Source organism: Heliangelus exortis, chromosome 25 (assembly GCF_036169615.1).
Source record: "Heliangelus exortis chromosome 25, bHelExo1.hap1, whole genome shotgun sequence".
In the NCBI taxonomy this organism is placed as follows: Eukaryota; Metazoa; Chordata; class Aves; order Apodiformes; family Trochilidae; genus Heliangelus; species Heliangelus exortis.
In genome coordinates this window covers 2,440,243-2,464,190 of record NC_092446.1, presented here as the reverse complement: position 1 = coordinate 2,464,190, position 23,948 = coordinate 2,440,243, and the positions used below count along the sequence as shown (strand labels likewise).

General features: G+C 49.8%; 1 protein-coding gene across 1 annotated transcript in view; it reads left to right on the top strand.

The window, feature by feature from the left end:
- The window catches only part of CNTN2 (contactin 2), a 31,948-nt gene extending 8,190 nt beyond the window's left edge, over window positions 1-23,758 (top strand). The window contains exons 2-23 of the mRNA XM_071768415.1: window positions 2,430-2,531; window positions 7,440-7,584; window positions 7,807-7,982; window positions 8,264-8,359; window positions 8,651-8,860; window positions 9,404-9,503; window positions 9,693-9,868; window positions 10,562-10,698; window positions 11,223-11,352; window positions 12,204-12,354; window positions 12,648-12,775; window positions 13,113-13,288; window positions 13,430-13,550; window positions 15,179-15,337; window positions 15,466-15,615; window positions 16,307-16,377; window positions 16,572-16,806; window positions 17,699-17,814; window positions 18,169-18,355; window positions 18,744-18,856; window positions 18,945-19,113; window positions 19,585-23,758. Of these exons, the coding sequence (XP_071624516.1) occupies window positions 2,486-2,531; window positions 7,440-7,584; window positions 7,807-7,982; window positions 8,264-8,359; window positions 8,651-8,860; window positions 9,404-9,503; window positions 9,693-9,868; window positions 10,562-10,698; window positions 11,223-11,352; window positions 12,204-12,354; window positions 12,648-12,775; window positions 13,113-13,288; window positions 13,430-13,550; window positions 15,179-15,337; window positions 15,466-15,615; window positions 16,307-16,377; window positions 16,572-16,806; window positions 17,699-17,814; window positions 18,169-18,355; window positions 18,744-18,856; window positions 18,945-19,113; window positions 19,585-19,694 (3,102 nt within the window). The 5' untranslated portion in view covers window positions 2,430-2,485 and the 3' untranslated portion in view covers window positions 19,695-23,758. The remainder of the gene's footprint in view (window positions 1-2,429; window positions 2,532-7,439; window positions 7,585-7,806; window positions 7,983-8,263; window positions 8,360-8,650; window positions 8,861-9,403; window positions 9,504-9,692; window positions 9,869-10,561; window positions 10,699-11,222; window positions 11,353-12,203; window positions 12,355-12,647; window positions 12,776-13,112; window positions 13,289-13,429; window positions 13,551-15,178; window positions 15,338-15,465; window positions 15,616-16,306; window positions 16,378-16,571; window positions 16,807-17,698; window positions 17,815-18,168; window positions 18,356-18,743; window positions 18,857-18,944; window positions 19,114-19,584) is intronic.
- The last annotated feature ends 190 nt before the right edge of the window (window positions 23,759-23,948 follow it).

The window sequence follows — 23,948 nt, the reverse complement described above, 5'->3', positions numbered from 1 at the left end:
AGAAATTCCTCTGTTCCTCTCTTACCCTGCTTGTGGTCTGCACCTGGATATCACATTGATGCAGTTTACACCATAAATAATGAATTTATATCTAATTATCTAATTCAAATCAGCTCCATTTTTACAAGATACCACCAGTTCTTCTTGGCCACAGGGCAGGAAGCCAAAGGGGGACAGTGGCAGGAGTGGTGCCATGGAAGGGGGTGGCAGCTCCCCCTCCTCACCTCTTGTTTAAACAAAAATCACCCCAGAGAGGGGGGATGCAATTTGCTCTCTCTCAGATGCAGCATCTCCAGGTCACCCAGCAGCAAGTGTCAGGTGCTGATAAAACCAGAAAGGTGGCAGAGGGATGGGAGCCCCCAGGAGGGAGGATGGCAAACAGCTCCTGACATCCTCCCATTGCCTGCTCCTCATTAAAAACAGCAAAATCCCAGCTTCCCCACACTCTTTTCTGTTTGTTTTAAAAGTGAGAGGGAAAAGGAATAGAAGAGAGCAAAGCTGGGCAGCACCTGCAGGGTGCAGGGTCCCCCCAGCTCTGGGGAACAGGCAGAGGACTCAGGCTCAGAAATCGGGGCTGGAGCAAAGCCCTGGCTTGAAGATGCTGCTGCTGGGTGTAGAAACATCCTCAGTGCCTTCCAGAAAGCCTGGAACACCCTGGTGAAGACACCAAACTGCAGGGGCTTGGAAGATCAAGTTCTAAATTAGCAGAGCACTGCCTGTGAGCCCAAATCCCAGCCCTGCCTGCAGAACAGATCCAGTCCTTGTCCCCAAGTGCTTACGATGTGAGCACAAGGCACATGAGAGGGCAGCAGGCACAATGAGGCAGTGTTAGCTGAGAGGCCCTGGGTTCAGGACACCGTTTGGGGCATGATCCTTGTTGACATCAAGTGATTTCATGTGACTGAGTCACTTCAGGGCTGCTGGAACAAACTGCAGGGAGCAGGGAGCAGCTTCCACGTGGCTGCCTCCCCAAATCCCTGGGTCTGGGACACAGCCCGGGCATCTCCTGTCCCAGCTCTGCCATTTCTTGATGCCAGGGTCCCTCCCTCCTTCCCTGCCCGCCCAGAACAATTATTGCAAAAAAATTATTGAATTAAAACTGGTTGAATCGGGGTGTGAGCTAAGGGCGGGCAGGGCTCTGCACTCAGCTGGGAGGAATCCTCTGACCCAAGGGAGATAAAAACTGAGGATTTGGGACAGGGGGTTCTCTATTCAAGGGTAGAAAAATCATCCTTAGGGTGAGGACCTGGAGGCCAGGTGGCTCCTCCAGCCCAGCAGATATGAAGCAAGGCTGGGATATCACTGTTTGCTCAGCCCCTTTTCCAGAGCTGCTGTTAACAAGCCAGGCACTGGATTTATTTATTTTTTTTTTTTAAAGCAGCAATGGACAAGGGGCTGCATCCCATGGGATGGAAAGCTAATCCCTGCTCGGGGGAGCTTAGGAGCAGCAGTGTCTGCTCAGGGGGACAGATGGGCAGGGAGAGAGGTGGAAGCAGGACCAGCTGGAGCAGGGGATAAGCAGCACGGGCAGCCCAGCTCTTGGCAGCTCCTTCAGCAGTCGCTCACTGGGGTGCAGGTTTGGGAGGGCAGGGGGGGAGCATGAGGAAGGGATCCTCCAGCCATTGTTTCAAAAGCCTTTGTTAACAAAGAGGGGGAAAAAAACCCAAAACCTCAGCCCAACAGTGTTGGAGTTAAAAGGCAAGAAGTGTGTGTGCTGGATGGAGGGTTTGGCCAGGAGAGAGCAGGGGCTGCACAAACAGCTCTGTGTTCTGTTTGGCTTTTTTGGTTGGTTGGTTGGGGTTTTTTTTTTTCCATTTTGAGAGATCTTGGAAGACAGGAGCCTGCAGAAGGGACTGGAAATCACAGCTCCACCTACTCATGTGTCTGGCGGCCTCAGGAAATGTCTCGGTGCTTCTTTATCTCTGTTTAAATGCATTAAACCTAGAAAAAAACAGGAAATGATCCAGCCCAGTGCAGCCACTTTGTGCTCCTTGCCTTCCAAACCCTGCTCTGGGCTCAGTGCAGGGACAAGCCAGGTCCCCTAAATGTCTCCAGAAAGAGAGACCAAGTGCTGGCACCCAAAACCAGTCACTCCTTGCCTGAAGAGTTTCAATTAGAGATGCTTTTTTTTTTTTTTTCACAGAAGAAAAAGCACGAATTATTTCTTCTTCCAATATTCCCTGGCTTTGAGGTTTTTCATTAAAAAATGCTAGTATTTGGAAGTAGCATCCTAGTAGCTAGAAGTAGTGTTTTGGGGGGCAGAGGAAGAAACTCAGGTAGTAAGGGAGGAGGAGGAACAACCACCACCTCCCAACCAGATGGGTCATGTCAGAAAATAAAAAAAAGGACTCCTGGGTGCATGTACCCCAGGGCTGTGTCCAGCAGAGCCCCAGAAGTGCTCCAGTCCCCTCCTCTCTCTGTCCCTGCAGGGCTCCTGTCCCAGCTCACCCCAGAGGCTCAGTCCCGGAGGTCCCAGCCCGGCAGGATGGGAAGCACTACTGGAATCCTCTGCACATCCCTGGCTGTCCTGGGTAAGAGCAGTCCCTGGGGGGGAGGTTTCCACGGGATTCACCCCTCTGTGCTCTGCAGGATTCTCCCAGGAGGTTTGAGCATCCAGGGGATGTGTCTGTGCTCTGCCCAACATCTCCTTGTACTGCTGGAGGAGAGGAGTGGCTGAAGCACTGACACAGGAGTCTCCCTTTTCCTAAATTCGAGTTTAGATGAAAAGCAGAAGAGGCAGAACCTCGGGAAAAGCCTTGGCAGGAGCAGTGCCCTCTGCACCCCTCGCTTGGCTTGGCCCAGCCTTGGCACAAGGAGGAATTTTCTCCTGCCTTCAGGAATCACCCATGGCCAAGCTGCTGCTTCTCCTGGTTTTTCTAGGGATGCCTTTTTGGCCCTACCCTGACTGCAAAAAAATCCCCCTACTCACCTGGGACCATTTCTGGAGCTCGGGGAGTCTCAGTCCAAAGGTCCCTTTTCAGCTGGGGGACATTTCATTTCAGCCAGCTGAGAATTGGATAATGGCTTCAAGCTAATTCATCATCCCAGGCAGAGCCTGCTGGCCTCTCCTTATAAATATCTAATTACCTTTTAATGTTCTCTGGATCCCCGAGGAGGCAGAGAGGGGGTGGGGAGGGGTGGCTGCCCTAGATTGGGAGGCAATTATCCTGTTTGGAAATTGGTCTGACCCAAATCTGGGAAGAGGCAGCAAGATGGGAGCTGGGCTCTCCCATTAACCAGCTGAGTTCATGCAAAGTGCTCCTGCCCCAGCCAAGCTGAGCCCCCCAAAATGCCTCAAAGCCTGGGGGGGTTGTTTTCTCTTGACCTTTGGCTGATGATGCAATGGAGCTCAGAGAGAAATCCTCACTGGGGACATGAGTGAGGGACCTGGGATGCCAGCTCGAGATGAGGCTCAAGGAAACCCTCTGGAAATGCCAGAATCTGAAGCTCTGGGCTGTCAGCTTCAGCCCTGGGATGCTGGGTTGGTAATGCTGTGTCACCAGAAGGATGATTTCCCAGCAATATGTAAAGATTTCAAGCTTCTGAAGCACATGGAACTGACTTTCTAATGAACAAGGCTGTCAGGAACATCTGAAGATCTCCCCAGCCTTTCTTCACTCAGTAAAAGGCAGGGAAAATCTTGAAATCTAAGGGTAGCCAAAGCACCATCCTTTTGTTCCTCAGAAAGCTCCTCATTAAAAATAACCCCCTGTTCCTCAGAGAGCTGCTCTTTAAAAATAACCACTTTTGATTTTGTGCACATCTGTGTGGGCTCAGATTCCCAATAAAACCAATTAATTGCTCAGCTCCCTCACGTGCCAGAGCTCCAGGCTGTGGTCAGTGCTCAGGATGCTGCCCGTGCTCAATAAAGGGATTTCTGCTCCTGTCCTCCTGAACTGGAATACATCCTGGAAAACATCCAGCTGAGACATTTCTCATTCCCTGATCTCCAAAGCTATCACAGAGCTCAGCACAAAGGGAAAAGCATTCAGACACCTGGGCTCTCCAGAGCTGACTTTCAGCATATTCCAAATACTCCTTATCCTGCAAAACCATTCTGCCAGAAACAGACCAGGTTTTTCCAAACCCTAATTTTTAGATTTTCCAGTCTCACCTCTTCCTAATTATTTTGGTGTTAATGTTCATTTTTCCTCATAGTGACTCTTGCTCCAGAGCAACCTTACCAGAATTTTCTGCTCTGCCAACTGGATTTTAACACAGATTAAAGCACACACACAAGTTGAGCAGGAAACTCTGCTTCTTTCAGGCTTGAAGACCTTGGTTTTGTTTGGCTTTTCCAAATTATACTTTCTGTGTTTGTTCCTTTTGTCTTTGCTAAATGGTATTTTATGTGTTTGGCTTTTCCAAACCATACTTTTCCTTTCATGTTTGGCTTAGTCAAATGATATTTCTTTATTTTGACTTTTCCAAAGGAGACTTTGTGGTTTCATTTTGCTAAAGGATACTTTCTGGTCTGTATTTGGCTTTTCCAAATGATACTTCATTTTATTTTGGGGTTTTTTCCCCTTTAATGGTCCCCAGGAAGGGGGTACCCTGAGTTCATGCAAAGTGCTCCTGCCCCAGCCAAGCTGAGCCCCCCAAAATGCCTCAAAGCCTGGGGGGGTTGTTTTCTCTTGACCTTTGGTACCACCAAAACTGAAAGTTCTGGGGTCACCCAAGTAGCCCAAGTGATAACTCTGAGCTTTACCTCCCTGCTCTGCTCTCTATTCTTAATTCTAATCATATCTTACTTTAATTATCTTTTCCACCTTACCTCAACGTCTTACTTTAATTATCACTTCCACTTAGCAGTAATTTTGCTGAATGAGCAGGATCCAGGCATTTCACCCCCCCCCCAGCACCAACCAGACACCTTGGAACTGCAGATAAAAACTCATCCCAACTTTTCTTATCGATTCCATTTGAGGAAATCAATGCCTGGCACTTGAGTCCATAACCTTGGCAGAGGGAAAGGGAGAGCAGGACCAGTTAGCAACAGGCTCTGAGTGGAATCAGAAGGGATGAGCAACATCCTTGGGCTTGATGGGGAAAGAGCAGCCCACGAGAGAAGTCACACATGGCAGTGTTAATAATAGAGATTTTATTTGTTAAATAAACAGAAAATATTTACCAGATGCCCCTGGCTAATCTCAGAGTGTGAAGCTGTTCAACCTTAATCCCTTCACTGCCATCTATCAGAGCACAATTAATATGACTACTTTTTCCTTAATTCTCTATTAATTCATTATTATTTTACCTGCTGCTCAGCAGAGTTCTGTCTCCTGCTCAGCACAGCCAGTGCTGACCCAGCTGAGAGAAGGATTCCAGCTCACACAAGCATCTCCTTTGCCTGTAGGATTGTGAGGAAAAAAACATCACTTGTGCTGATCCAACCCCCAAAATGCTGCTTTTCCCTTCTTCCAAAGGCTCAGGGAGAGGCTGCAGCCCCTCTCCCCGCTGTGGCTCCCTGGCCCACCCCAATGCAGAGCCCAGGGCAGGGGAAATTGGCTGCTGCTTGGAGCCAGGGAGCATCCAGCAGCTGCTCAGAACCCACCGAGCCAATTAGTGCAGCCCCTCAGCTCCCCCCCCCCTTCATCTCCACCCGAAAGAGCAGCAGGAACATGAGAGAAACCCCAGGAGCTCCAGGTAAAGGGCTGCTCCCTCCTGAGCCCAGCAGAGCTGAGCTGCCCATTCCCTGCTGGAAGTTACTCTTGCATAAAACATCACTCTTACAGAAGTCCCTTCATTTAACTTGTGACCATGCTGGGTACTGCAGGGCAGGGGACAGATTGCTGCATGGCACAGCAGTTTTAAGGCAGTTATTAATTCAATTACAAAGCATGGAAGGATCCTGGGGCTCACCAAGCAGCTCCAAGCTGCAGAGGGGGACAGTGCAGGGTGCCTTGAGGAGGCTCCATCCCTGCCCAGGGAGGGGAATTTCACAGGGAGGGAACAGACAGCATTAACTCACCAACCACTTGTGCAGTTCAGAGATTTCCAGGCAGCTTCTGCTTTGTTCTCCCTTCCTTCCGTGCACTGCTGTTTCCAGAAAGCTTGGGTGGAAAGGGGGGCTGTGAGCTCTCGGTGTGCATCTGAGATCCAGAGGCTTTCCCTGCAGACTGCTGGCACTTCCCAGGGAAACATCACTCCCAAGCCACAGCCTGGCCCTGGCACAGGGGAGGAAAAAGCAGAGGAGAAGGCAGGCGGGGTCTTAGGTTCCTCTTGTGACTGTTCCTGAGCCAGGACAGCAGGATCAGAACCACACCAGAACCAAACACTGCAGAGGAAGTTTCAAGTTCCTTCTGTTAGTTGGAAAGCAGAGCTGATCCCCTCTGGACTGGTTTGCAAACCAGTAAGCAACTGGTTTGAGTCAGCAGGAGCAGACACAGGGATGGATGGATGGATGGATGGATGGATGGATGGATGGATGGATGGATGGGTGGATGGGTGGATGGGTGGGTGGATGGATGGGTGGATGGGTGGATGGGTGGATGGGTGGATGGGTGGATGGGTGGATGGGTGGATGGGTGGATGGAGGGATGGATGGGTGGATGGATGGATGGATGGATGGATGGATGGATGGATGGGTGGATGGATGGATGGGTGGATGGATGGGTGGATGGGTGGATGGGTGGATGGGTGGATGGATGGATGGATGGATGGATGGATGGATGGATGGATGGATGGGTGGATGGATGGGTGGATGGGTGGATGGGTGGATGGGTGGATGGGTGGATGGATGGGTGGATGGGTGGATGGGTGGATGGAGGGATGGATGGGTGGATGGGTGGATGGGTGGATGGGTGGATGGAGGGATGGATGGGTGGATGGAGGGAGGGAGGGAGGGGTGGATGGAGGGGTGGATGGAGGGATGGAGGGATGGAGGGATGGAGGGAGGGATGGAGGGAGGGAGGGATGGATGGAGGGATGGAGGGATGGGGGGATGGGATCTGCCAGGCTTTTGTGGGAAGGCAGTGGCAGAGCTGAGAACTTACTGCAAAGATCCAGGTAGTCTTCTCTCCTCCTTTGTTCTGGAGAGGATTTAGGAGGAACCAACCAGCCCAGGTTTGGACAGACAGAGGAGCAGCCAACATGTCCTCACTTCCAGGGACAAGGAGGGCATCAGGGGGGTTCCAACTCCATCCCTGCCCATGCCTGGCTTTCCCAGAGCTGTGTGTGTCACTTCTCCTCCATCTGCATGTCCTGAAGCATGGCTGAGCCCTCTGGCACGGCAGGGATGGTGTGAGATGCTCAGTGGGAAACACAAACACCCTGCCCAGAGCCAGGGCTGGGTTGTGCTGACAGATGGCTTGTGATTTTCATCTTGCTCCTTCTTTTATCCTAGATGCTGCCAGGGACACCCTACAAAACTAAAAAATGAGAATCTTGAGGAAAAAAAAAAGCTATATTGAGCCCAGCAGGTTTCCCCTCTCTTGCAGTTTGGTGCCAAGCACAGAGCAGCACAAGGAATTACGGGCCAGTGTTTGAGGAGCAGCCTGCCCACACCCTCTTCCCTGAAGGCTCAGAAGAAGAAAAAGTCACCCTGGCTTGCAGAGCTAGAGCCAGCCCTCCTGCAACCTACAGGTGAGCTCCTCTGCCTACCAGGACACCAAGAATATTGCTTTCCATCCCCTTGCTTTTCTATCAAGAAAGTCACAAACGTGGGCATCGGCCCCCTGGTCCCCAGGTGATGTGTTAGATATCTAACTCAAACACACCAAAGCTGGAAAAATAAATTCCTGTGAGGCACCAGGAGGGTTGCAGTGAGTATTTTGAGTATTTACCCCTCACACTTGCTCTTGGCAGGTGGAAGATGAATGGCACAGAGCTCAAGATGGAGCCAGATTCCCGTTACAGGCTGGTTGCAGGTGACCTGGTGATAAGCAACCCCGTGAAAGCCAAGGATGCTGGATCCTACCAGTGTGTGGCATCTAATTCCAGGGGCACAGTGGTCAGCAGGGAAGCTTCCCTTCGTTTTGGCTGTAAGTTTGTCTCCAGCAGGTAAATGAAATGCAGGCAGAGCTGTGCTGGGGGCAAACTGAGCTCTCAGTGCATGGGACCCAACATCACCCCTTGGAGAAATCCCTTTCCTTTAACACAGAGGTGAGGTAGAAGTTTGATGCACTGCAGAAAAAAAATGAGTAATATTTTTAGATCTCCAGCTGGACAACCACTGAAAAGGAGGGGGAGAGAAAATGCAATAATCCCTCCAGGTGTCTTCTTTCTTTTTCATCCAGGGACAGGTTTCACTTTGCATGTTTAGTTTTGCAGGAATTCTCTGCAGAAGAACGAGACCCTGTGAAGATTACAGAAGGCTGGGGAGTGATGTTCACCTGCAGCCCCCCTCCCCACTACCCAGGTGAGGATTTGCCTTGCAGCAGCACTGCTGGCTGGAGAGAGGCAGCAGGGCAAGGGATTCCCAGAGATGTGAAGCACTCCTTGCTTTTCTTTGGGAAATTTAGGGAAGGAAATCTGGTTTTAATTCACTCTGTAAAGACACAAAAAGAGGTAGGACACAGCAAAGGAAGAAAACAAGCACCCACTTGGGCCAGCTTCACTTTAGACTGGTCTAGAAAGGGCACTGCTGGGTTTACCCCCTGTTGGGAGGTAACTTGTGCAAATTGTTCCTTTTTTTTTCCCCCCCCTCCAGGCTTATCCTACCGATGGCTCCTGAATGAGTTTCCCAACTTCATCCCAGCTGATGGCAGACGTTTCGTCTCTCAGACCACAGGAAACCTCTACATAGCCAAGACAGAGGCTTCTGACCTGGGCAACTACTCCTGTTTTGCCACCAGCCACATCGACTTCATCACCAAGAGTGTTTTCAGCAAGTTCTCCAGGCTCAGCCTGGCTGCAGAGGGTCAGTGCTCTTGGATTATCTTTAGGGACCAGGGCAGAAAGGCAAATTTAACAAAACACCACGAAGAACTTGGGCTCCATGGGGCTCCAGCAGTGCACAAATCACTGACCAGCCTCGGGGGAGCTTAAAAGCTTCTAAAAATATTAATTAACCTGGGGGATGCAGCCCTTCCTCCAGGCTTTTCCTCCCCCCCATGGGTTCCTCTCTTTGTAAAGGAGAAAAGGCAGAAGGTGCAGTCTCTGCATGGCCACAAACAGCTCCCTGCCTTTGGTGAGCTTGCAGGTAAACACATTTCTGGGACAGAATGAAGGGATATAAGGAAGGAAATCAGAGAGAAGTAGTCCTGAGATGTCATAAAGAGATTTTTAGAGACTTTGGTAAGAAGAGGAAAATAAAACCTAGCTTCTGCCACCTGTAAATTATCCAAACCCATGAAGGTTTTGCAGTGTAAGGTAACCTTGCAGGTACCTCTGCCCTTTGAGCCCTCACGTGTGCCTCTTTAAAGCCATCCAGACCTCTTCACCAGTGTTTTCCTTCCAGCAGATGCCAGGCAGTATGCACCCAGCATCAAAGCCAGGTTCCCTGCAGACACCTACGCTCTGACGGGGCAGGTGGTGACCCTGGAGTGTTTTGCCTTTGGAAAGTGAGTGCAGTGGCTCTGTCACTCGGGGTAGGGATGGGGAGGGCATCACAGAACCTGCAGCTCTTCAGCAGGTCCAGAGATGGAGGGGGAAAGCCATCTGTCTGTCCTGCTGGGCAAGAGGGGACAGCAGGATGCCAGGCAGCACGGGGTACCCTGGAGCTGCCCTTCACCTGGTTTCCTTTAACACAGCCCTGTCCCTCGGATAAAGTGGAGGAAGCTGGATGGCTCCCAGTCCTCCAAGTGGATTGGCAGTGAGCCCCTCCTGCAGATCCAGGATGTTGGCTTTCAGGATGAAGGCACTTACGAGTGTGAGGCTGAAAACATCAAAGGGAGAGACTCCTACCAGGGCCGCATCATCATCCAAGGTAGGACAACCAAGAGCACTGAGCCCTGGGGAGTGAAACCACCTCTGATCCTCCCTTCCATCAGCTTCAACTAAACCTCCTGCAAAGCCCTAACACAGGCCAGCAGAGATCACTGGTGCCTTTCCTCAGTGGGTGTATCTAGGCTGTGGCAAGTAGAGACACAGCCCCTAACTTGCTCTAAAATCATTCTAGTAAAAATGAGGCAACCAGGAAAGGAAGCAAAGTGGTAAAAAACAAACTTGGCTTTCAACCAAGACCCTCCCCAAGCCCAGGTTACTTCCACAAAGGTTTCTGCTTGGAGCTATTTATATACATAGGCAGATTACAAAACTTAGGCTGGTCAGCCAGACTTTCCTGAAGTTCAGCAGCGATGCCATTTACTCTTAAGTAGAGAAACCCTAATTCTCTGGATTCTGCCATCATTTTGTGCAGTCCCCATCACAGCTGCAGCCACCCCCATGCAGGACTCAGCCTTGCCTGGGGGGACAAAAGGTGAGGGACACAAAAGGGACAAGGAGGGACACAAAAGGGACAAGGAGGGACACAAAAGGGACAAGGCGAGGGCTCTCCCTGCGGCGGGAGGAAGAACTCTGCCAGCAGAGATGACACAATGAGCATCTTTCTGCCTGCCTGGCCCAGGCCAACTTCTCCTCTGATCTCCTGAGCTCTGCCACCTCTCTCCCTCCTTTGCAGCTCAGCCGGAGTGGCTGGAGGTGATCTCAGACACAGAAGCTGACATCGGCTCTGACCTGCGCTGGAGCTGCGCAGCCTCCGGCAAACCCAGACCCGCGGTGCGGTGGCTGCGGGACGGGCAGCCCCTGACCTCCCAGGTACCGTGGCACAGGTTTGGCAGCCAGAGCAGCCCACACAACCTGCAGTCCTGCCCCTGCTCTTCCAGACCCAGACTTTTCCTCCTGCCTCGCTGCAAATGCATCTCAGCCCCGTTTTCTCACCCCGCATCCCCGATTCCATTTGCCCCCCATGAGGCTGCGAAGCGATCCCACAGCCCTGCCCCGCAGCAAGGCCCTTCTCCCATCACTGCCATCCCTGCCACTGCTTCATGCAGCCACAGGAACTCATGGCCAGTTATCAGGGCAGATAAACAGCACCTTGTGTCTTGGTATGACCTGCACGTCGCTACTCAGGCACTCAGAAGTCTCAGCAAACAGAGCACGGTGATGCGGGGCAGTGACTCGGCCCGCAGTAAAGATGCCCTGGGTTTTCTCTCAGGGAAAACCAGGCTGGCTTCAAACTGACAAAAGAAATCAGTCGTGAAACTCAACCCTGAACGCAGGAGGCTTGAGTTCCATCCTTGTTTTTCTGAGCTAATGGCTTCATCCTCTTGTTTGCACAGAACCGCATCGAAGTGAGCGGTGGAGAGCTGAGATTTTCCAAGCTAGTCCTGGAGGACTCTGGCATGTATCAGTGTGTGGCTGAGAACAAGCATGGCACAGTGTATGCAAGTGCTGAATTAATAGTGCAAGGTAATTTCTCATCTCCCAGAGCTCTGGGTTTCAATGGGACACTGAAGCATTTTAAGATCTCTTCCTAATATCCTGTGCTTGCGACCTCAGAGTAAGACAAGAGCAGACGAAAACTGCTTCACTCACCATTGAAATGTAGTTACTGCTTCCATAAGACACTCTACAAGCCTTTAAAATTGAAATCTTGTGTAAATTCAGTAATGCTGGAAGAGAACAAGGACATCTGTTTAGCTACAGAAAGTGTACAGGACAGACAGCAGCAGCTCTCTTCCACCTGTACACCTTATCTCCTCTTTTTTTTTTTTTTTTTGAGGAAAGAGGTGAAGGAAACAAGTTCAATATCCATCCAGCCTGCTTTGAGGAAGTGACTGGAGCTGGACTGATGCCAAACTTGTTCCACGTTTGTCTAAAAGCTTATCTCCTGGTAGTCAGGAGATACCAGAGATAAATTAAAGGCCCTGAGCATCATTAACACCCTGCATTGCATGAGGGCAAAGATAAAACCTGATCCAATCTTTGCAATCCCAGAAGGAGCTGGATGCCTGCATGGGTGACTTTGATCAGGATATTGAAGTGAACATCCTCTACATTTTCAAACAAAGCAGCTGTTCTTGTGTCTCTGTAAGACCTTGCACTTGTGAGGGTCATGTCCCATTGCTGTATGACACTTGTCACCAAACTCCTGCCCTGCCAGCAGAGGAATCACCCATCCTGCTCCCCAGATACTGCCATGCTTCTGGTACCAAGCCATCTAACAACCAACCAATAACACCCAGTTAGGTGGCAGATAAAATGCTACACACAGCAGGGTTTTCTAATCATTCCTTAAATCCTCTTTTTCTCCCCTGTAGCCTTAGCACCAGATTTTAGACTAAACCCAGTGAAGAGACTGATACCAGCAGCCCGAAGTGGGAAGGTCATCATCCCATGCCAACCAAGGGCAGCACCCAAAGCCACCGTGCTGTGGACCAAAGGGACTGAACTCCTGACCAACAGTAGCAGGTAGCAGCACAGAGTCAGCTTCTACCTAGAAATCATAGCTAAAAACACTTTTTTTTTTTTTTTTTTCCTTGCCAGAGCACTGGACTTGATGACCCCAATGTGCTGCTACCTCCCTGAACATGAGCACTTTGTTATTCCTCTCATTTCTCCTTTAGAAAACTCCTACCATAATATTTTGCAGTCCTGTCTTTATCAGCAATTTCTCTAAAATCAGCAAGTGCTGGGAATAGTTGGGTGTACAGAGGGAACAGATACTTGAACTTTCCTCTTGTGTGCTTCTTCTTCCTTTCCAGGGTGACTATTACCAGGGATGGCACTTTGATCCTCCAGAATATCAGCAAATCTGATGAGGGGAAGTACACCTGCTTTGCTGAGAATTTCATGGGCAAAGCCAACAGCACTGGGATCCTCTCTGTTCGAGGTAGAGATGTTTGCCTTGATTTGGGGTCAACCAAGCAAGAATGCCCTGAGTTCTCCTCTATTTCTCCTCTCCTAATCCTCTCCAAAAGCGACGCAATACTCAGGGAATCAGAGACATTTCAGCCTGTAAAGCAGCAAATCTTGACCCACCAAATGTTATCTATCAACAACTGGTCCTTGAGAAAAGCCTTTTTTTTAACCATGATAATTCCTTCTATAAAACTACAGCTGTTGGAGAGGGATGACAACTTGGGAAGTGTTGGTTTGTTTGGATGCTCTGCAGCAGTCCTGTCCACCTGGACATTTGCAGCTAACAAATGCTCTTCCTCCCTCTGCAGATGCCACCAAAATCACCTTGGCACCATCCAGTGCTGACATCAACGTGGGTGAAAACCTCACTCTGCAATGTCATGCTTCCCACGACCCCACTATGGACCTGACCTTCACCTGGTCACTGGATGATTTCCCCATTGACTTTGACAAGTCTGAGGGGCACTACCAGCGGGCCAGCCTGGTGAGTAGAAAAGGACAATTATGTAGAGCACCAAAAAAAAAAAAAAAAGGAGAAAAAACTGAAAGCAGTGTCTTTGTGTGCTCGTTTGTGATGGGAGGTGTTCAAGTGCTCTCCCTGCTGCCTTTCCTTGTCCCCACGCAGAAGGAAACTATTGGGGACCTCAGCATCTTCAACACCCAGCTGAAGCATGCAGGGAGGTACACCTGCACGGCCCAGACAGTGGTGGACAGTGCTTCAGAGTCAGCCACGCTGACTGTCAGAGGTAATTTCTCTGTTGCAAAGCCCCCTGCTCCTTTACAAGCCCAAAGGAATGGCATGGTGATGCCAGCACTTGCCAAAGTCGTGGCAAGGGACCAGCTCGCTCTTCCCTTGGTGAGCACCTCACCATCTAATACCTGAACCAGGTGGGACAGCTTTTCAGGAGGCTGAAACTGGAGGTGAAACCTCAGAGACTCCAGAAAAAAAAGAAAAAAAAAATATCTTGGTTTTAATGTATGGCTTGCAATAGAGCAACAAGCCTCCAAACCTTTCCCCTCAGTAACAAACCCATCTTCCCCCCATCTCCCCTCATCCCAGGACCTCCAGCTTCCATCCCAGACCATCCCAGACCCAACTAGCTGATCATCCAGCCCCCCCCCCCCAGCTTCAGAGACTCCAGAAAAAAAAAAAAAATAAAAATCCTGGTTTTAATGCATGGCTTGCAATAGAGCAATAAGCCTCCACCTCAGTAACAAACACTTCCCCCCCTCCCCCCTCATCCCAGGACCTCCAGGCCCCCCCAGCTTCAGAGACTCCAGAAAAAAAAAAATCCTGGCTTTAATGTATGGTTTGTACTAGAGCAATAAGCCTCCAAATCTTTCACCAACAAACACTTCTTCCCATCCTCCCAGAATCTCCAGGTCCCCCCAGCTTCAGAGACTCCAGAAAAAAAAACCCAACCCTGGTTTTAATGTATGGCTTGCAATAGAGCAATAAACCTCCAAACCTTTCCCTCAGTAACAAACCCATCTTCCACCCATCTCCCCTCATCCCAGGACCTCCAGGTCCCCCAGCTTCAGAGACTCCAGAAAAAAATAAAATAAAAAAAAACCCTGGTTTTAATGCATGGCTTGCAATAGAGCAAGAAGCCTCCACCTCAGTAACAAACACTTCTCTCCATCTCCCCTCATCCCAGGACCTCCAGGTACCCCCAGTTTCAGAGACTCCAGAAAAAAAAAAGAATCCTGGCTTTAATGTATGGCTTGTACTAGAGCAACAAGCCTCCAAATCTTTCAGCTCAGTAACAAACACTTCTTCCCATCTCCCCTCATCCCAGGACCTCCAGGTCCCCCCAACTTCAGAGACTCCAGAAAAAAAAAAAATAAAAAAACCCCCTGGTTTTAATGCATGGCTTGCAATAGAGCAACAAGCCTCCACCTCAATAACAAACACTTCTCTCCATCTCCCCTCATCCCAGGACCTCCAGGTACCCCCAGCTTCAGAGACTCCAGAAAAAAAAATAAATCCTGGCTTTAATGTATGGCTTGTACTAGAGCAACAAGCCTCCAAATCTTTCAGCTCAGTAACAAACACTTCTTCCCATCTCCCCTCATCCCAGGACCTCCAGGTCCCCCCAACTTCAGAGACTCCAAAAAAAAAAAAAAAAAAAAAATCCTGGTTTTAATGTATGGCTTGTAGTAGAGCAATAAGCCTCCAAATCTTTCCCCACAGTAACAAACCCATCTTCCACCCATCTCCCCTCTTCCCAGGACCTCCAGGTCCCCCCAACTTCAGAGACTCCAGAAAAAAAAAAAAAAAAAAAAAAATCCTGGTTTTAATGCATGGCTTGCAATAGAGCAACAAGCCTCCACCTCAGTAACAAACACTTCTCTCCATCTCCCCTCATCCCAGGACCTCCAGGCCCCCCCGGGGGGGTGGTGGTGAGAGACATCAGTGACACCAGTGTCCAGCTGAGCTGGAGCCGTGGCTTTGATAACCACAGCCCCATTGCCAGGTACCTGATCGAGGCACGGACCCTGCTCTCCAGCAACTGGAAGCAAATGAGGACCAGTAAGTGTCTGGTGGCAGCAGTGGTGGCCTGGCTGGGGCTGGGGCTGGCTGCCACCTCCTGATTCTCACTCAGAGCCTGGCTGCCACTTGCTCTATTTGTCCTCCTCTGGTGTTATTGGATGATACAGATCCTGGGAATATTGAAGGCAACGCAGAGACAGCCCTGGTGGTGAACCTCATCCCGTGGATGGATTACGAGTTCCGTGTCTTGGCCAGTAACATCCTGGGGGTTGGGGAGCCCAGTTTGCCCTCCAGCAAAATCCGTACCAAAGAAGCAGGTAGGTGGAGAAAAAAGGGGGGAAAAAGGGAACGAGAGGTGCCCCTCCCTACCTGCTGCCTTGCAGCACACCTTGAGCCCAAATCATCATCTCCTCGGGTGAAGCCATCACAAAATTTTCTGCCTTTTTGCCCAGCTCCACATCAAAGGCAAAGCAGTGCTAGAGCTTTGCCACCATTAGATACAAGATATTAAACCATTATAAATCCTAGCTTCCAAACCTGCACCTTCCAGGCCATAATGCTAAAAAAGGGGAAAGAGCCCTATCACATCTCAGAGAGCACAACTCTGCAAAGACAAAGACAATTTCCCAGCAAATGGCTGGGAATGTTCATTCTGTCTTCTGCTGCCTGAACGTGTGAGCAGAAGGGATTTAAGAACAGCAGGAGGACTGCTCTCAACATACCAAATGCACATTAACTCCTTTCTGATAAAAGCTCTCCTCCATAGCTCTGCTTCTGAGCTTGATTCCTGTCCTTGCTGCCTGCAAATAAACTCACGAGGTGCCCACCAGTATTCTGAACCTGATTTTGACAAGCAGCTGAAATTCACACAGCTGAAAACACACAGAAACAAGCCCCCTTTCACCCAAGCTGTCAAAGCCTGGCCCGTGCAGTGTCTGAGCTCATCTTCATCACTATTATTTCCTTAACCCCCCCTGTGCTCTTTGCTTTTGTTTGGGGACCCGACAGCACCGACTGTGGCACCATCTGGGCTCGGTGGAGGTGGAGGGGCTCCCAACGAGTTGATCATCAACTGGACGGTGAGTCAGGAGCACAGCACCAGCCCTGGGTGCTGGGAGAGGGCCAGGGGGAGGAGCAGGTGCCATTTCATTTGGGAAATGAGCACAGCAATTATGATTTTGATACCCGACCCAGCCAACCGCCGCGGTTTCACCCGAAGTCTTGCTCGTGTGAGCTGAGCGAGGCTCCTCTCTCTTCCTGCCCCCTCTCACAGCCAACCCTGAGGGATTATCAGAACGGAGATGGCTTCGGCTACATCTTGTCCTTCCGTAAGAAAGGCACCCAGGAGTGGCTGACAGCAAAGGTGCCACACGCAGAGTCGCTGCACTACGTCTACCACAACGAGAGCATCGGTCCCTACACCCCCTTTGAAGTGAAGATCAAAGCCTACAACAGGAAAGGAGAGGGGCCAGAGAGCCTGACTGCCATCGTGTACTCTGCTGAGGAAGGTAAAGGGGACAGTGGCAGCTCAGAATTCATAGAATCACAGAATGGGCTGGGTTGGAAGGGACCTCAGAGCTCATCAAGTCCAACCCTTGCTCCACTCCCCCCGTGGTTCCCAGCCCATGGCACTGAGTGCCACATCCAGGCTCTTCTGAAATATCTCCAGGGATGGAGAATCCACCCCTCCCCTGGGCAGCCCATTCCAATGGCTGAGCACCCTCTCCAGAAAGAAATTCTTTCTAATGTCCAACCTAAACCTCCCCTGGCACAACTTGAGACCTCTTGTGCCCTCTTGTCTTGCTGAGAGTTGCCTGGGAAAAGAGCCCAACCCCCCCCTGGCTCCAACCTCCTTTCAGGGAGTTGGAGAGAGTGATGAGGTCTCCCCTGAGCCTCCTCTTCTCCAGCCTCAACACCCCCAGCTCCCTCAGCCTTTCCTCACAGGACTTGTGCTGGATCCCTTCCCCAGCCCAGTTGCCCCAGTTGCCCTTCACCAGCCTAATTCACCACGATTTGTCCAGCCACCCACCCAACGTGTCCTCCCTGCAGAGCTGGGGCTGTCTGGGAGCTCAAGGACAGGAGGGATTTCTCTTCCTGACAGTGATTCCAGCCCAACATTTATCTGCTACTTCAAACAGAGAGATGCTTCCCTAAGCCCAGCCATGACCCAGAGCTTCAGAGCAGACCCAGATCCTCCTAACACACCCAGCTGTGGCCCTGCTTCTCCTCCTAAGTCCCTAAATCCCATCCCTCTGCCTGACTCCCTGCAGACAGCACCAGCTGGGTACCAGTGCTGCAGGAGAGCCCTTTGCTTCCAGTATGGTGCTTATGCTGCCCAGAGAGAGGAAAAAGATTTCATTCCCTTTTGTGGTCTTTTTTTTTTTTTTTTTTTTTTTTCAGAACCAAAAGTGGCTCCTTTCAGGGTTCTGGCCAAGTCTGTCCTGTCCTCAGAAATGGATGTGTCCTGGGAGCCTGTTGAGCAGGGAGATATGACTGGAGTGCTCCTGGGCTATGAGGTGGGAGCCTGCAATGGGGATGAGAGGGAACTGACACTGGGATGGGAGAGCCCAGCAAAAAAAAAACTCCCCCAGGCTCAGGGGGGTGAAAGGAAACAGCAATTTGTTTCCAGAGATGGAGGGTACCTAATGGAGAGCCCGAGGCTCTAATGGGGACACTACTACTGCTCTCTGGAGAGAAGAGTAAGAGAGAAACATCCTTATTTTTCTGCTTGCCTTTCCACACAGGCTGTAACCTTGTTCCTGGGCACATCCTGAGGAAAATGCATTAAAAAAAAACCAAAGGGTCTCCAGCCCTGGCTGTTTGCAGATGCCTCTGTCCTTACCAAACCCTTTGTACCTTTTTCTATTCAGATCCGGTACTGGAAGGATGGGGACAAGGAGGAGGCAGCTGACAGGGTGAGGACAGCAGGGCTGGTGACATCAGCTCATGTCACAGGCCTGAACCCCAACACCATGTACCACCTGTCAGTCAGAGCTTACAACAGGGCTGGAACGGGACCCCCCAGCCCTTCAACCAACATCACAACAACAAAACCACGTGAGTCAGCCCTGACCACCCCCTGGGTTCCACCCTGCAGCCCCAAAAGCTGCTGCTTCCTCCAGAGCATCCCCAGTGATCAGCTAACTGAGCAGCTTTTTTATCTTGGTGCTCCAAGGCCATTTTAAGAACTCCATAAAACACTTCCCTGAGTTTCCTCAGATCAGTCTTGTGGTCTCTGCATCCCCTGGCTGAGAAAGTCTGTGCTCAGAGTCACATTTGCTGGGACATTTCCCTTTAACCCAACCCTAGTGGTGCCATCAGCCTTGTTGATTTGCTGGAGAGTCTCAGGAGGTGGTTGTGACCAGCACAACTTTCTCATCAGTCCCTGATTTACTGCATCTTTGTCTTGGTTTTTTTGTTGTTTTTTTTTTTTTTTATCTCGCAGCACCCAAGAGGCCACCTGGCAACATCTCCTGGACTTTTTCTGGGTCTACAGTCAGCATCAAGTGGGACCCAGTGGTGGCAAAGGCAGATGAGTCTGCAGTGACAGGGTACAAGGTACAGGCAGCACAGATCTGGCTTTTCCTTACAAGTGACCCTACAGCAACCCCAGTGAACACAAACTCAGCCTTTCCTCTTCCCACAGATGCTCTACAGGCAGGATTCCCACTCTGCTCCCACACTGTACCTGGCCAGCAAGAGCAGGATTGACATCCCCATCCCTGAAGACTTCACTCATGCCTTTGTCCAGATCAGGGTGACAGGTCCTGGGGGAGATGGAGTCCCAGCAGAAGTTCACATCCTCAGAAACAGTGGTATGTCCATGGCCCTGTGTGCACACACGCTCACATTTACAGCCTGCTCCACAGATCACTGGAGCAGGAGCTCAGAGAGGGTCCCTTTTACCTGCCTGCCACTTCCTACCACTGCTCTTTGAGAAGTAAATTACTTGGTGACACCTCCTCCCCTGCAGCTGAGCTCCCCCCAGCTCTCAGCACCTTTCCATTCAGTCTGCTCTGCACCCAGCTCAATTTTATCTGCAGCTTGAGGCTCCACAACTTGCATCCCCTAAGGGTGAAATCCCCTCTCTGTGGGGCCCCTGCAGGTTCCCTGGGCTCAGGCTGTGAGCTCCAAATTCTTCTTCCAAATCCCAAGAGGTCCATCAGAGATAAACACAACCCGAGCACACAGAACCCCACAAGTGACACTTTCCCCACCCTCCTGACTCTTCCCACAAGACACCCAGGTGTCTCTGTGCCACAAGATCTTGCTCCTTTTCTTTTCAGGGACCAGTATGATGGTGGAGGACTCTGTGATGAGGCCAGTGCCCCATGCTGTCGTGATTACAACCCAGTCCCTGGTGATGGTGGCTCTGATCAGCTACCTGGAGCTCTGACCATGGCCAGCACAGCACAGGACTCCTGGACACTCTTCCTCCTCCCCACCTGCCTGCTGCAGCTTCAAGTTTCTTCTACAGCAGCATCACAGAAAAGGATCTGACCACCTTGGGAGGAAGAAACAGCTTTTTTTGTTTTGGAAGAATAGAAGCTTTCATACAAGACATGGGTCTTTAACCAATTAAATTTTTTTTAAAGAAATGAGTGAAGTGAAGAAGAATTCTCTGTGAATTCTGGCAGCCAGCTGCCCACACACTGTACCCAGTAGGTTTTCTGCCTTATGAAGCCATGTATAAATAACCAGACTGCTAAACTTGACTTTTTTTTTTTTTTTTTAATCTGTACAGTGAATTTTTTTGGGGGTAAGGGGAGGATGAGGACTGAGGATTCAACAGGGATCAGCATGTTCCATCCCCATCCCAGTCACAGCCACCTCTAACAAATTATGGGACAGGATTGTGTTTTTTCCCCCCATAATATGAGCCAAATTCTGCATCAACCAGCCCAAGGAGACAAAGCCACAAGAGAGACTGATCTCTGCCCCATCCTGAAAATGAATGAACACCAGAGTTCAGACTGTGAAAAGCTTTTTTATGACACTGGTGTTAAACTGGACACCCCAGCCTATTGTTTGTATCAACTGCTCTGCTGTGAGGTGCAATGTTCAATGTGACCCATTTCCCACATGCTTTTGGGGTGTCTGTTACACTGTTTGCTTCTTTCCTTTTTCTTTGGGGAGGAGAAGGGGTAAGGGAAAAGGTGACACTTTCCCAGCATCTGATTTGGAGGCAGCTCTGCCTCCTTTCAATTCTCGTTTTAATTGAGAGAGGGTCTTGAAGGAGGAAATAAAAAGAACAGAACAGCATTTAACCAGGAGCTGGAGACTCGTGGAAGACACCACAAGGGCAATTTGGGCTCAGGGAGATCTATCACCCTGCACAGATTGGCCCAGCCAAAATACCAGTCCCAATTTGCAAGAGAACCTCAGTCTGGTTCTCAGGGCCAAGGCTCATCCGTGGCATCCCAGAGAAGAGCAGGGATGTCAAGGTCACCAAAATGGTTGGGATTTGATGTTTTGCATGGTAAAAATCTCTCTGTCCCAGTAAAGCAACTCCCCCAGTTAAGGAGAAGCTGCTTTACATTGCTTGCTGGTGAGATCCCAAGTTTTTTTTTTTAGGGACCTTTCCCTGCCTGCACCTTCCTCCATCCCAGCAGACAATCCTGGGCCACCTCAGCTCCACAACTACCTGGGCAAAGGACTTGTAGGAATGTGCAGTTTCTACCCTAGAACACCAATTCCTGGCCCTTGCTAATAAATCCTAAACTCCCAAGGCTTTAGTGAGCATCTGAGAGATTACAAGCATAAATCCCTGGCCTCCTGGATTTCTGCCTCTTTATATCCATAAGATCCCATCCCAATTTATTTTTTTTTTCTCACCTACCCTGGAAGCAAGAAGGTAAATGCAGCAGGAGGGTCACACCATGGGATGCAAGGCTCAGGAAGAAGGTCTCCTGTGTGTTTAGCAAAAGCAAGAGAAAAGTTGTGAGAAACAAAATAAAATAAACTTAATGCAAGAGTCTACACTTTCAGAGCTTGGCCACAGCTAAAAAAAAAAAAGGGAACTTCCCTGTTTCCATTACAAATACCTAGGATAAAGTGATAAAAAGAAGACAACAGCTCCCCCTGACACTGGGCAGTGAGGCAGGCAGGGAACCAGCACCTGCCCTGTCCCTCCAGGAATCTTCCCCTCAGTCCCTCTAGCAAGCTGAAATACTCCTTTCAGGACCACAGCCAAATATAAATTATATTTTTGTATTATTTATGTTCTTGAAGATTTAAAAATATTTTTATTGAAGCTTTGTTTGGCCAAACATTTTTATGTTGTTTATTCAGCATTTTTGTTATCACCTCCTCTTGCTGGGCCTTCAGCTTTTCTCCCACCAAAGATGGGATGAAAGGAAAATTGAGAATTCAATGTTAGCCTCAAAGCAAAGCAAATTAGGGCTTGGGTGACAGACACCCAAGTGACATGCAGAAGGAGCCAGAAGGACAATATTTATATTTAGGAAGCATAAACTCTGGAGCTTCAGAGCCCTGCTGGATGATGCTCAGTGCAGCTCTGCAGAAGGATGAGCCTGGATCAGGAGAGGACCAAAAAAAAGCAGCAATGCCAGAGCTGTCACCAAACTGAGATGAAGATGCTGGTGCCATCTCAGATCCAATCCTGCCCAGGACCCAGCTGGATCTTTTTCAGAGGTGCAGGGCAGAAGATGCTTTGGATGGGCCACACCTTGGGTGAAGTCTCACGAGTGAGCAAACAAAGCATTTGAACTCCTGTGAAATTCCAGCACCAGTCCAGGACAGGTCTCTACAGAACCTGGGGTATCAACAGATGCTCCCAAATGTGTCTGGCAACCTCTGATACTCCCTGGCTCATTCAGCTTTACAGTGCTGGGAAGCAAGACTCTACAGCTTGGTTAAAAGTGAATCTAAATGCTGGGCTGACACTGAGTTTCCAGGAGCCCCCTGGAGCATTTCCCCGGGAGGGTTAATACCTTCTCCATCCATTTTTTTGTCAGGCTGGATCACTGGCAGATTTTACATGAGAAGTGAGAAGCCAGATGAGTTGGATTCCCAGTGCTCCAGTCAGCACTGCAACCAGGCTGAATATATTTGTAAAACTGATGGGACAGTATTTTCTAAAGGCTTCCAGTGACAAGTAGATCCCCTTGAAAGTTTAAACCTCTTCAAGTCAAGCTACTCCTCTTTTTTTTTTAAATGCAAATCATCACTACACAAGAGTTTCAACAATGTGCATTGGAAACCAAAACACTGCTGAGCTTTTGCATCATTTTAAGGATTAAACACAGCAGCAAAGAGGTGTGACCTAGTCATAACCCCAACGGCCTTACAACCCTCTGACACTGAGCCCACCAATGGCTCCAAGCAGTCCTTTCACCTCTCTCTGCCTCAGTTTCCCTCCATCACAAGTGAGGCACGAGCAGGGCTCTGTGTACCTGCAGTTTGAAAGGAGCTGTCAGAGGTGAGGAACCAGAGAGGGCTCAAAGCACCCAGCCTGGGCACCAGCACCCCCATCCTGTGTATAAATAGCCCAGGCAGAGCCATCAAGAGGAGCAAAAGATGTGCAAGAAGCCTGCTGCAAAGCCATTTGGAGCTTCCCCAAAACGCAGCACAGGGGTTAAAAGGAAAAGTGTTCAGAGCTGGAAGAGAAAACTTACATTTCATTTTGATCTCTTAACAGAGTTTACTGGCTTTACAGGGCTGCATTAAGTTGCAAATCAATTTCCTGTCTCATTAAGGCTCCCCAGGTTCCACTGCTCTGAGCATTTGCTTTAGAGATTAACTCCAGGGATGAGTTAAGTGCCCTGGGTTTTGTTCCCAGCACTGTAATGGCTCGCTAAGGAAAGTAATCTCATTTCACAGGGTCCATCTTCCTTGTCAGCAGTAAAAACCAACCTGTCAAGAGTGCTGGAAAGAGTACACAACCAGGAGGAAATGTGTAGAGACTCCCAAATGTGTAGAGCTCTCCAGTTCTGATTTATTCCCATTTAAGATCAAATCATCTTCTACCTGGTAGCAGGGAACCCACAGACGGTGCTTGAGGTTTGATGGTTCTGGGCTCCATTCAGCCCTCAGCTGGAGGAGTTTGTGTCAGGAACAGCTCAAATCTGCAGCAGAACAGGTGAAATGTTGTGCCTGGAATGGGAGACACTCAGATCTTTGCCCAGGAGATCAGCTGGAGAGCAGGCATCACCTTCAGCTCATGCCTGGGAGGGGTCTCCATCCCATCTGTTCTAAACCTGCAAAGCTTTTCCCCCCTGCCCAGGAACCCTCTCTGCTGGGAGGATTTTAATCCAGCTCCACCACAGACACACACACCAAGAGGGAAGTTTTCTCCTCAACCACTTTGTTGTACACTATTTTTTTAGGAAAACCAAAAGGGAACTCTTGTAAGCATCCCATACTCACTGTAATGCTGGTTATTTATTGGCTACAGTAGCACGCAGTTCATAAATAAAGATCTTCAGAGCCTTTAGACAATTCCTGGAGTCTTGGGTCCTTCTGTCCAGCTTTAGATGCAATTAGTACCTTGCTTGCTCAGGAGTCCCTCTAGCCCAGGGCTATATTTTTCCTCACTAATACAAACAAGGAACCCTGTGAGATCCCATCCACCCGGAGCTGGAGCCCTCAGCAAAAGTTAATTGGGATACAGCAAACACAAATCCTCTCC